Source organism: Carcharhinus amblyrhynchos, chromosome 20, assembly GCF_965287045.1.
Source record: "Carcharhinus amblyrhynchos chromosome 20, sCarAmb.v2.hapA, whole genome shotgun sequence".
Taxonomy (NCBI): Eukaryota; Metazoa; Chordata; class Chondrichthyes; order Carcharhiniformes; family Carcharhinidae; genus Carcharhinus; species Carcharhinus amblyrhynchos.
In genome coordinates, this window is record NC_137343.1 from 26587163 (window position 1) to 26599413 (window position 12251).

Sequence of the window (12251 nt, forward strand, 5' to 3'; positions counted from 1 at the left end):
AATTTTAGTTTCACTAGAATTATAGAGGACAATTGGAAGTATAAAAATGACTTGATAAAATTTTATGCAATCAAAAGTAATCCGAAGTAAAAATTGTATTTTCAAAACAATTAGAGCTGTTAGGTACGGCGTTCTGGAATTAATTGCGTAAATGTGACAAAAATGGTAGTCTCAATTGTGAGGTTCAGACTTTAACTTGGTGAATATTATTATTCTGCAAATAAATATTGGAGATGATATCTAATTCAGAACAAACCTTAACTGGCCAAAGTAACAAAACATTTTAAAACATTTACAAAGCATCCTCATTGTAATGGCAAAAAATAGTCACAAATACATAGAATTTCAGCAGGTCAGCTATGTAAAAATGTGGTATGGCACACTTAACTGAAGGACACTAAAGATCCCAACACATGTTTAGATGTACAAATATATTGACAAGATATGTAAACAAATTTGAAACATGTTCTGCAGCAAGTGTCCTGTCACAAGAAGATACTGCAGATCAACACAAAACATGATGTGAAATTGTGTGAGAGTTGTGTTTAGTTTACTTTAGCTTTAGGCAAACCTTTTAAACAGTTAATGTTTATCTTTCTCAGTTGCCAAATAAAAGGACTAGATGCAAATCCGACAATGATTGCACAGCTGGATACTATAACCGACGGAGCAGTGGTACGTTTACTATTATCTTACTGGAAAGGCATTATGCAGAATGAAATACTGACTGAAAACACAGTACTGTTGGTCCTTAATCTTTTTACACACAATGCTTATTTGACAAACATTATTTTAAAAAAAATTTTGGTTTTCAATCTCTGACTTGAAAAGAGATCTTTAGTAAAAACGCACATGATAAGCCTTCATCAAATCTGTATGTCTGACTAATCCTACATCTTCTATGCATAATTCGAGTTACAGTTTCCTCTCTGACCTGGCGGTAAAACAAGTAATCACAGTTGAAAGGATCAAAGCCAGGTCCGGGGTAAAGAACGTAGATCACAGGGGACAGCTAACATTGTTGAGGAGATGGAGCTAAGTTTTTTTTAAATTGAGGGCTAACAATTTATTCCTTTACTGCTGGATTATTGCAATTAGCACAGATGCATAAGATTATGCATCTTAATTTCCAGTACGCACATTGCACATGCCACGTCTCTCCAATAGGTGGAAAAATGCCATACTTGAGCTATATAACTTTGGCTGAAATTACTAATTTCAATTCATTATCATTGGGCAGCATGGTGGCACAGTGGTTAGTACTTCTGCCTCACAACACCATGGACCTGGGTTCGATTCCTGGCTTGGGTCACTGTCTGTGTGGAGTTTGCGCATTCTTCCCATGTCTGCGTGGATCTCCTCTGGGTGCTCTGGTTTCCTCCCACAGTCCAAAGATGTGCAGGTTAGATGGATTGGCCATGTTAAAAAAATTGCCTGTTAGCATAGGAGACTAGCTGGGGTGAGTGCATAGGCTTATGGGGATAGGGCCTGGGTTGGATTGTGGTCAGTGCAGACTTGATAGGCTGAATGACCTCCTTCTGCACTGTAGGATTCTATGATTCTACATAATGCACAGAAACATCAACAGAAAAACACTTGGGGTATAGTACTTAAGTCTCTGTGGCACTTTAACTGTTCCTGAGTTAAAAATAAAGCACATTGAAATGTGTGTGGAGGCTTTCCAGTTGGGAATGTATATTGGGAATTTGGCAATGCACCACACATGACTTGGAGACCCATAGAAAATATCAGGAAAGCGTGTGCAGTATGCATCTTAATGTCCAATATGTGCTGTCAACAGATCAGGATTGAGTCCCATACAATGTGCTGAGAAAAGCTGGCTGTGTAGCCAGTGAGCTGCTTGCTGGTTTTCATGCCTCAGCCAGAGATTGAGGCTTTTAGAATTCCAACCCTGTTCAATTCATATTGTTAATAATGACTGAGATAGAAAGAATGGAAATCAATCAGAAAGGTGCAAATCCATCATACAGTACATTTCCAGCGCTTTCCTTAAGTCAATTTCTATTTAAAAACCCATTAATCTTTTCATATTTTTGTTCAAATTTGTTTGTAAAATTTCACATTGAGAAATGCCTAAAAGGTGTTTTTTTTAATTCACAAATGTTATTGTGTGTTCTGTATTAATTTTAGGAGTTTTAACTGGGAAATGTGTCAGATATGATGAAAAGGTGAAAACATGTGAAATTTTTGCTTGGTGCCCTTTGGAGAATGATGCAGTTATTCCTAAGTAAGTAACTTATTGGTTAAAAGTCCTGTTGATGAACTATTTAATCATGATTAAATAATGGTTAAAAAGTTGATAATGCTCTGGTCCCTTTCAATAATTCCATATGGTTTCTATAATACGGACACTAAAATTGAACCGAAGAAGCCAGATGCAGTTTCACCAATGGGCATCATGGTGGCACAGTGGTTGGCATTGCTGTCTCACAGCACTAGGAAGCCAAGTTCAATTCTTTATGTGGGTTTCCTTCAGGTCCAGGGGTACAGAACTTAGATCACAGGTGATATCTAACATTGTTGGGGAGGTGGAGCTAATTTTTTTTAAACTGAGGACTAACAATTTACCCCTTTTACTGCTGGACTATTGCAATTAGCACAGGTTATACATTGCACACGCCTCATCAGAGCACAGGACTCCCATAGTTCAAACATGTGCAGATTATGCAGACATGTGTAGATTGGTCATGCCAAAGTGTCCCAAGATGGTAGATTAGGTGGATTAGCCAAAGTAAATGTGCAGGGTTAAGGGGATTGGGTGGAGGGGAGGGCCTTGGTGGGATGCACTTTCAGAGAGTCGATGCAGATTCAATGATTGCCTTTTTCTGTAGGGATTCCATGATTCTATGGATACTACTTCAATAACATCATCTTAGCCTTGTAAGTCACATTAATAGTTTATATCCCAACATCTTTATTTGCTTTCTTCAACCCAGTGGAGCTGAACTTTTGAATTGAGTCCTAATGATGTATCTATGCAAGTCCCTGATTTCTACAACTCCATTGCTTTAAACATCATGTCATTTAATACACATTTGACATTTCACTTATGTCCAATGTCACAATTCATACTTACCCATGTTCAATATCATCTGCTGCCTATTCCACTGTCTCCATCCTATCATTTGGATTATTACCTTCCTGAAATTCAGGTACTTACCCACTTCCTTATCTTTATCCACCAAATCTGTATTCTCCTAAAATAAGATCTAGGTTAAACAATACCTGGCTCTTATGAATCAATGACACTCTCCAATCTGGCCCTTCCCTTCCACATAATCATTTATACCATTCCCCAAAAGTTGAACACCTTGCCTTGATTGAAGCAAAATTCACCAGCACTTCTAATGATGGAGTCCCAGTTGCTATTTTCCAAGTCATTGAATTGTTAACTCAAGTGAACTTCACAAAAAATTAAGTGGATCTGCAGTCCTCTCAAGCAACTCTTCCAGCGTTGTTGGATGGAATGGCCAGGGATTGAACCTAATTTGCCATCTCCTTGATTATTAAGGATTTCCAATTTGATTGCTCCCTGCCTCACAGCGCTAGGGATCTGGGTTCGATTCCTGGCTTGGGTCACTGTCTGTGGAGTTTGCACATTCTCCCTGTGTCTGCGTGGGTTTCCTCTGGGTGTTCTGGTTTCCTCCCACAGTCTTAAAGACGTGCTGGTTAGGTGCATTGACCTGAACAAGTGCCGAAGTATGGCAATTAATGGAATTTCACAGCGTCTTCATTGCAATGTTAATGTAGCCTTACTTGTGATTAATAAATAAATAAACTTTTTAAATAAAAAACAATTTCTCCCCATTAATTTAGCCATCTCTTCTGTTCTTGCAAGAATTGATCAGGAGTTAGCCACACTGTTGAAGATATTGCTGATAATAAAAAATGTCATAAAGTGTCCAATTTTTAACTCTGTTTAAGTGAATGTGTTCAGAGTCAGTTAAAATCTTGCCCACTGTGTGTCAGATGAGCTGTATCACAATGATACCAGCCAAAGAAAACCAACAGTCAAACATGGAAAGCCTCCAGGTTACGGGAATATCATTCCTCAGTGTGGTAAGGGGAATTAAAATCAGAATTTTACTTAGAAAAGATGTAACAGTGGTCTAAGGAGAAAAAGCACGCCCATTTAAGTATTGAAGAACTGATATGACTAGAATATTCAGACTGTTGTATATATTGCAATGTTACAAGGTTTTCATGGTATAGGTTTAAGAATTGTAAACTTCATACAATGAATATAATCAGTATTTGACTGAATGTATGGTAGAAACAAAAATACATTTGGACAAATTTCTTCCTACAAATAAATTTAAAAATTGGAAAACACATTCTGTACTTGCAACAATTTTTTGGGCTAAAATTCCTTTTTCTTGCCAGTTTATTAGCAACATTTTAAAAAGTTGAATAACTTGCTCAATTTTAAGTTGCTTCCTCTTTTCCTTGCCTATTTCACTAATGTTAATTCATGTTTCATCAGATATTTGATATTTTAACAAATAAACCATTTGGCTGGATTTAATGCAGCCCATTGTGGCAGGTAACATGGCGGCCCAGTCCACTTAATCATGGGAGAGGCCCCATGTCAGTCTCCCAGTGGCAGCCAAGCCTCCCCTGATGTGGGAAGGCAGAAGGGCCTGACAGAGGATCCCTAGCTGCTGGTGGCGGAATGTCAATTTGGCTCGTTAATGAATTAATTGATATCCATAGTCCTTGTGCCCAACACAGTTTAGTGATGGCTTGGATTAAATGGAGGCTGCAAGGCTTTCCAGCAGTCCAGGATAATTAGTCAAGTTTACCAGTGACCTTCTTAAGGGATCCCTCATAGTTAGGCACTCTGTGCCCAATCTAGATACTTGGCATCAGGCAGGGTTGTGGCCCCTGAAAGCCCCCACCTGCCTAACCTCCAACCTTCCTGCCCTCCAGAACCCCATCCCATCTTCACTCACCTTCAGCCTGAGGTTCCACAATGATCGTAGGCCTCTAAAGGGTTAATTGCCACCAACTGTCACTGCTCCTGCTGGCATTGGTGACAAGCTCTCAGTGGGTGAGACTTCTATCATGGGCAAGCCTCAATAGCAGCTACTTAAGTGCCTGAAGGGCATTTGATTTGGTTGTGCCTCCCTCATGGAACTGACGAGAGTTCCCGTCTGTTTTCCGAGTAGTGGGCGACAATCTCAGCAACTTTACAAAATTCCAGCCTTCATTTCAGAAATTGCTAATTTTTGCTTTTCAGAGATAGGTCACCCTGAATTGTGACATTATTGGGTGAAAAGTGTGAAGCAATTGATGCATATTAGCGGAGTACCTTTAATTATTTATCAATAGGAACAATTCAAAGAGTATATTAATCTGAATGAGTTTTAAAAAAGTTCAGAAAAATGAATTAAAAGAGTATTAGCATTTATGTTAATGTTGGAAATGATCTTTGTTTATAGGCCTGCGATTCTTGGAGCAGCTGAGAACTTCACAGTATTAATAAAGAACAGCATTACCTTCCCCAAGTTTAATTTTTCAAAGTAAGTTTCATGGCTGTTTTGAATTGCCCGTTTGCACCACATATGTTCACAATATAGGGAAAAAAACTGGTATATTCCTTTTCTGTTGCTGCAGGAGAAATATATTGACAAATGCAAATTCCAGCTACTTAAAATCTTGTCAATTCAATCGGAAAAATGATCCTTTCTGCCCAATTTTCCGCCTCGGAGATATGGTTCAAGAAGCAGGAGAGGATTTTCAAAGACTAGCTGTTCAGGTTTGTGTAGAATTGTTCAAATATAACCTGTTAAAGAGCTGCTCATCTCTTTCTAATGCTCTGCAATGTACTGTTTCTATCTATAGACCCCACTCTCCCAAGTGAGCACTGTATAAAAGCAGCGGCTATTTTGTGAAGATTACATTAATACAATGGCTAAATTTTTAAACAACGAACATCCTGTGCAGAAAGTTTTATTGCATTATACCGTTAAAGATATGAAAATTGATATTTGAGAGATTGAGTGGACTAGAATGTGGTTGCGATCTGGTGACAAAACAAGTGTAAAGGAAAACAAAGGTACATGGAAATAAAATAGAATATGACAATCTTAGAACATAAGAACATAACTAGGAGACAAAGTAGGCCATTTGGCAACTCTGCCATTCAATAAGATCATGGCTGATCTTTTTATGGGCTCAGCTCCACTTACCCGCCTGCTTACCATAACCCCTAATTCTTTTGCTGTTCAAAACTTTATCTATCCTTGCCTTAAAAACATTCTATGAGGTAGTCCCAACTCCTTCACTGGGCAGGGAATTCCACAGATTCACAATCCTTTGCGTGAAAAAGTTCTTCCTCACATCAGTCCTAAATCTGCTGTCCCTTATTTTGAGGCCGTGCCCCTTAGTTCTAGTTTCACCTGCCAATGAAAACAACTTCCCTGCTTCTATCTTATCTATTCTGTTCATAATCTTATATGTTTCTATAAGATCTCCCTTTATTCTTCTGAATCCCAATGAATTCAGACCCAGTTTACTCAGTCTCTCCTCATACGCCAACCCTCTCAACTCCGGAATCAACCTAGTGAACCTCCTCTGCACCCCCTCCAGTGCCAGTGTATCTTTTCTCAAGTAAGAAGACAAAACTGTACACAGTACTTCAGGTGTGGCCTCACCAACGCCCTATACAGCTGAATCATAATCTCATTGTTTTAAACTCCATCCCTCTAGCAATGAAGGACAAATTCCACTTGCCTTCTTAATTACCAGCTGCATCTGCAAACCAACTCTGTGATTCTTGCACAAGGCCACCCAGGTCCCTTTGCACAGCAGTATGCTGCAATTTTTTACCATTTAAATAATAGTCCATTTTGCTGTTATTCCTACCAACATTGTACTTCCTCTGCCAGACCCTCACCCACTCACTTAGACTATCTTATTCCTTTGCAGACTTTAAGCGTCATAAGAACATAAGAACATAAGAAATAGGAGCAGGAGTAGGCCATCTAGCCCTTTGAGCCTGCCCTGCCATTCAATAAGATCATGGCTGATCTGTCGTGGCTCAGTTCCACATTCCCGCCCTCTCCCCATAACCCTTAATCCCCTCGCTTATCAAAAACCCATCAACCCGCGTCTTAAAAATATTTAGCGAGGCAGCCTCCACCACTTCAACGGGCAGAGAATTCCAGAGATTCACCACCCTTTGAGTGAAGAAGTTCCTCCTCAACTCCGTTCTAAACCGACTCCCCTTTATCTTGAGGCTGTGCCCCCTAGTCCTACTGTCCTTTCTGAGTGGGAAGAGTCTCTCCACCTCTATCCTATCCATCCCATTCATCATCTTATACGTCTCAATGAGATCTCCCCTCATTCTTCTAAACTCTAACGAGTACAAGCCTAGTTTATTCAGCCTCTCCTCATAGCTCAACCCCCTCAACTCCGGTATCAGCCTAGTAAACCTCCTCTGCACTCCCTCCAAGGCCAAAATATCCTTGCGTAGGTGCGGCGACCAAGACTGCACACAGTACTCCAGCTGCGGCCTCACCAATGCCCTATACAGCTGCAGCAAGACCTCCCTACTTTTATATTCAATCCCCCTCGCTATGAAGGCCAGCATCCCATTAGCCTTCCTGACCACCTGCTGCACCTGCAGGCTGGGTTTTTGCGACTCATGCACAAGGACCCCGAGGTCCCTCTGCACCGTACACTTTGCTCTTCCACTTATCTTAGTGTCATCTGCGAATTTTAACACTCTACACTTGGTCCCCAACTCCAAATCATCTATGTAAATGGTAAACAATTGCAGTCCCAAAACTGATCCCTGAGGCACACCACTAGTCAATGATTGCCAACCAGAAAAACACCTATTTACCCCCACTCTTTGCTTTCTGTTAGTTAACCAATCCTCTATCCATGCTAATATATTATCCGTAACACCGTGCAGCTTTATATTATGCAGCAGCCTTTGGTGCAGCACCTTGTCAAATGCCTTCTGGAAATCCAGATACACCACATCTACAGGTTCCCCATTGTCTACTGTGCATGTAATGTTCTCAAAGAATTCCACCCAAGTAGTCAAACATGACGCGCCCTTCATGAACCCATGTTGCGTCTTACAAATGGGACAGTTTATATCCAGATGTCTCGCTATTTCTCCCTTGATGATAGATTTAAGCATTTTCCCTCCTACACAAGTTAAGCTAACTGGCCTATAGTTACCTGCCTTCTGTCTACCTCCTTTTTAAAATAGTGGCATCACATTTGCTGTTTTCCAATCTGTGGGAACCACTCCAGAGTCCAGCGAATTTTTGTAAATTATCACTAGTGCATTTGCCATTTCCCCCGCCATCTCTTTTAGTACCCTGGGATGCATTCCATCAAGGCCAGGAGACTTGTCTATCTTTAGCCCCATTAGCTTGCCCAACACTTTTTCGTGATGATAGTTTTTAGGTCCTCACCTGCCATAGCCTTTCCTGATGTTTAGAATCAATGTCATAAATTAATCGTAGTTCTTATTTGCCTATAATATTGTTGATTTTTTTTCTTTTGTTGTATTGCTCACATTCAGATTTTCCAATTGACAGATGTACTACTACAAATTATATTGTAAGTTTAGTGTCTTTCTCCCTGTCATTTTATTTCCTGACACCTGAAGGCACTGAATTATTTTGAGTATGGTACTACAAGCACTCATTGCCCTCCACAGCATATCATCAAATTGCCATCCTTCACATGCAAAGATCCAGCTACTAACAAAATGATGGTAGGAATGCAGCATTTGCATGCCTTCATTGAAGGTCCGCTAAAGCCAATTGCCATTCATTACATTGTCCCTTATGTTTATCCATCACTTTTGTTTGCTCTTTTGTTCTCTTTAGATACTTCTTTTGTTCATTTCTTGTTTTTGAGACCCCTGAGCTGACTTTTCATCCCTTTTCAACAGTTTAGATTTCACTGCACTCCCTCAGGGTTGAACCTGCGACATGATGATGATGAGGGAACTGGAGAGGAGTGGGTCTCAGTTGGCTGGCGAATGAGAAACTGGCTCACTAAATGGTGGCCAGCATAATTTTGACTGTCCGAGATGATGTCTATGCCATTTAGCTATGGTAACAAAGTGACTAGGCAAATACTCCTGTGGGGTCCCATCGCAACAGAGTCCAATCCTATCATCTTCTGATAAGCATATACTTTCAGTGCTTGAAGTGATTTTGATTACCCTATATCAGGAGAAATTAGGGCAATTGCAATGCATCTATAGCTTCCCTGCAAGCAATGAGGGCAATACACACCGAGAATAAAAACTGGGAACATGGACTATAGAACTTGATATGGACTTACCATTTGAACTAATGGACTTTTATAGAGTCATAGAGGTTTACAGCATGGAGACAGGCCCTGTGGCCTTAGCTGGTCCCAATTGCCTGCATTTGGCCCATATCCCTCTATACCCATATAACTATCTAAAAGACAAAATTGTATCTGCCTCTACTATTACCTATGGCAGCTTGTTCCGAACACTCACCACTCTGTGTGAAAAAATTGCCCCTATTGTATCTCTCCCCTCTCACCTTAAATCTATGCCCTCTAGCTTTAGACTCTCCTATGTCTGTGAAAAGATATTGACTATCTAGCTGATTTGTGCCCCTCATTACTTTATAGATCTCTATAAGATCACCCCCAGCCTCCTCTGCTCCAGGGAAAAAAGCCCCAGTCTATCCAGCCTCTCCTTATAACTCAATCCTTCAATTCCCCTAACATCCTAGTAAATCTTTTCTGCACTCTTTCTAGTTTAATAATAGCCTTTCTATAATAAGGTGATCAGAATTTCACACAGTATTCCAAGTGCGTCCTTACCAATCTCTTGTACAACTTCAACAAGACATTCCAACTCCTGTATTCAGTGTTCTGACTGATGAAACCAAGCGTGCTGAATGTCTTCTTTACCACTCTGTCCACTTGTGACTCCGCTTTCGAGGAGCAACCATAAGGACATCAGCTCTGTAGGCTCAATGACATTTTGAAAAAACTATATTCTAAGGTAAGAACTAAATTTTAGTCTTACCAATCCCCCAAAATTTTCAAATTGTAGGCCTCATTGCAGTAAAATGTCAGGAACAGGAGATCTTTGCGCAACAGTAAGGACAGGAGTTGAATTAGCAATCATTCTTTCTTAAAAATGAATTGTTTTATTTCACACAATTTCTCCTTTGAATTTTATCTGTTTTACAGGGTGGAGTGATGGGGATTTTAGTAGTGTGGAACTGCAATCTGGACCGATCTACATCTAAGTGTGTTCCTAAATATACCTTTCGCCGCCTTGACAACAAAAACTTTGGTGAAACGGTATCGCCTGGTTATAATTTTAGGTATATATTCATTTGAAAATATCTCAAATAGAGATTAAACAACACCAAAATAAATTTTAATTTTCTGAACTTCCCTAATGATGAATACATTAGGGAATACATTCAGTTGATGAATACACTTTCCATTGCGGTGAGAAACCCAGGGGTCAAGGGCCCTAATGCCTAGTTATACCAGCCATTGTGACTCGTGGGCTTTAAATCCTTCAGAAGTTGGAGTGGAAGGGGAGGAAGAGAAATTAACGAGGTTCATGCTCCTTATGAAAGGTCACCTTGTGAAAGGTTAACTGTTTCTTTCTCTGACCTGCTGAGTATGTTCAGCATTTTGTTTATTTTACACTCCTGTTTAGTTACTGTAGATGGAATGTATATTGGAAATAGGGATTGGATTTGACTGTGAATCATTGACACATCTGGTGACCATCCATTCAAAGGGTGGTCACAACTACTGTCAGTATTCATGGAACCATACCTCAACGTGAATCAGCATTTTCAGGAGAGGAGATGAGGATGGTTTTAAAAATGTTCACATCTTGCAACTGTGGAGCCTGATTCAGAAACAAAAAATCTAACCACTTGAGTTTATGAGTAATATGAAATATTGGTTATGGGAATGAACTCTTAACCAAATTCATATGTAATTTTGCCACAACGTTCTCCCTCTGTGAGCTTGATCGTATTAGCGAGATACTCAATTGTGTTCATTTGAGTATTTGGGAAGTTGGTGGGGGAGCCTCAACTTCTTCCCATATCTGAAGTTCCCCCAGGGAATCTTTAAATGATGATTAGTAGAATCTTTAGCTGAAGAGGATGGAAAGCAACATTTCTGCTGGGATCAATTAGCTCAGTTTAGAAATTGCAAACTATGAGATTTTCACACCAAACTCTTCTTCTAGCACTAGACTCATCCCAAAACTCTCATTGTCTGGATGGGCCAAAGCAACTTGCATCATGAGTGTAGTAAAACCCAAATTAATTATATAGAGATTTGGTTTGGCAGAGTATTCTATTCTTTGAAATTAGGGTTAAGTACAGGGATAATACCCTGGCTACCTTGATTGATTATTAGTGAAGGACCAATGCCAGAACAAATATAATTCCTATCTTCAAAAGGGAGATCAAACTAATAGCCAACTATAGACCAGTTCGCTTAACATCAGTTGTAGGAAAGCTACTGGAATCTTTATTAAATGATTAGATAATAAAACACCAGAGAAAGTCAATAGAATTCAAAATAGCATGTTTTTTTTGAAAGAAAGGCTATGATTAACCAACCTTTATTGAATTATTTGCCTTCATCTATTCTTTGTTTTTTTTCAATGTATTGAATGTGATGTACATGGAGTTTAGAAGCTCTCCCATAAGATGTCACTGAAGAGACATTACAAAGGTGATTACCTGTGGAATCAGGATCTATAGAACAGAATGGATTGAAATATAGCTACAAAAAAAACCAATAGGATAAATGTTAAATGCATTCTTTTTGAACTGGCAGAAAGTGGGTTATGAAATTTCATGGGGGGTCTATGCTTGGACCACTTAGGTCATCATTTCCATGAATTACATTGATTCAGAAATTGGGAGTGCTGAAATTTGCAGATTATACCAAATTAGGGACATAGCTAATAATATGGAGGGCTTCACCAAAATACAGGAAGTCATAAATAGACTTGTACTGTGTATGGCAAATTCAGTGCAGCAAAATGAGGTGTTCCATTTTTGTCAGGAAAAAAGAGGATACATTAATTGGATGGAAAACAAGAAACAAAATAGGGTAGAGGAGCAAGGAGATTTGGGAATAAAGTTAGATAAATCACAAAGTAACCATCTATTGATAAGGTCATTATAAAGTATTGGGATTTATTTCTGTAGCAGTAGAATACTGGG

The 12251-nt window shown here is 39.4% G+C and overlaps 1 protein-coding gene across 2 annotated transcripts in view; it reads left to right on the forward strand.

Moving 5' to 3' along the window:
- LOC145355865 (P2X purinoceptor 4-like) overlaps window positions 1-12251 on the forward strand; it is a 39453-nt gene that overhangs the window by 15314 nt on the left and 11888 nt on the right. For both annotated transcript variants that reach the window (XM_080208300.1, XM_080208301.1), the window contains exons 4-8: window positions 603-675; window positions 2152-2248; window positions 5463-5543; window positions 5638-5779; window positions 10231-10367. In XM_080208300.1, the coding sequence (XP_080064426.1) occupies window positions 603-675; window positions 2152-2248; window positions 5463-5543; window positions 5638-5779; window positions 10231-10367 (530 nt within the window). The remainder of the gene's footprint in view (window positions 1-602; window positions 676-2151; window positions 2249-5462; window positions 5544-5637; window positions 5780-10230; window positions 10368-12251) is intronic.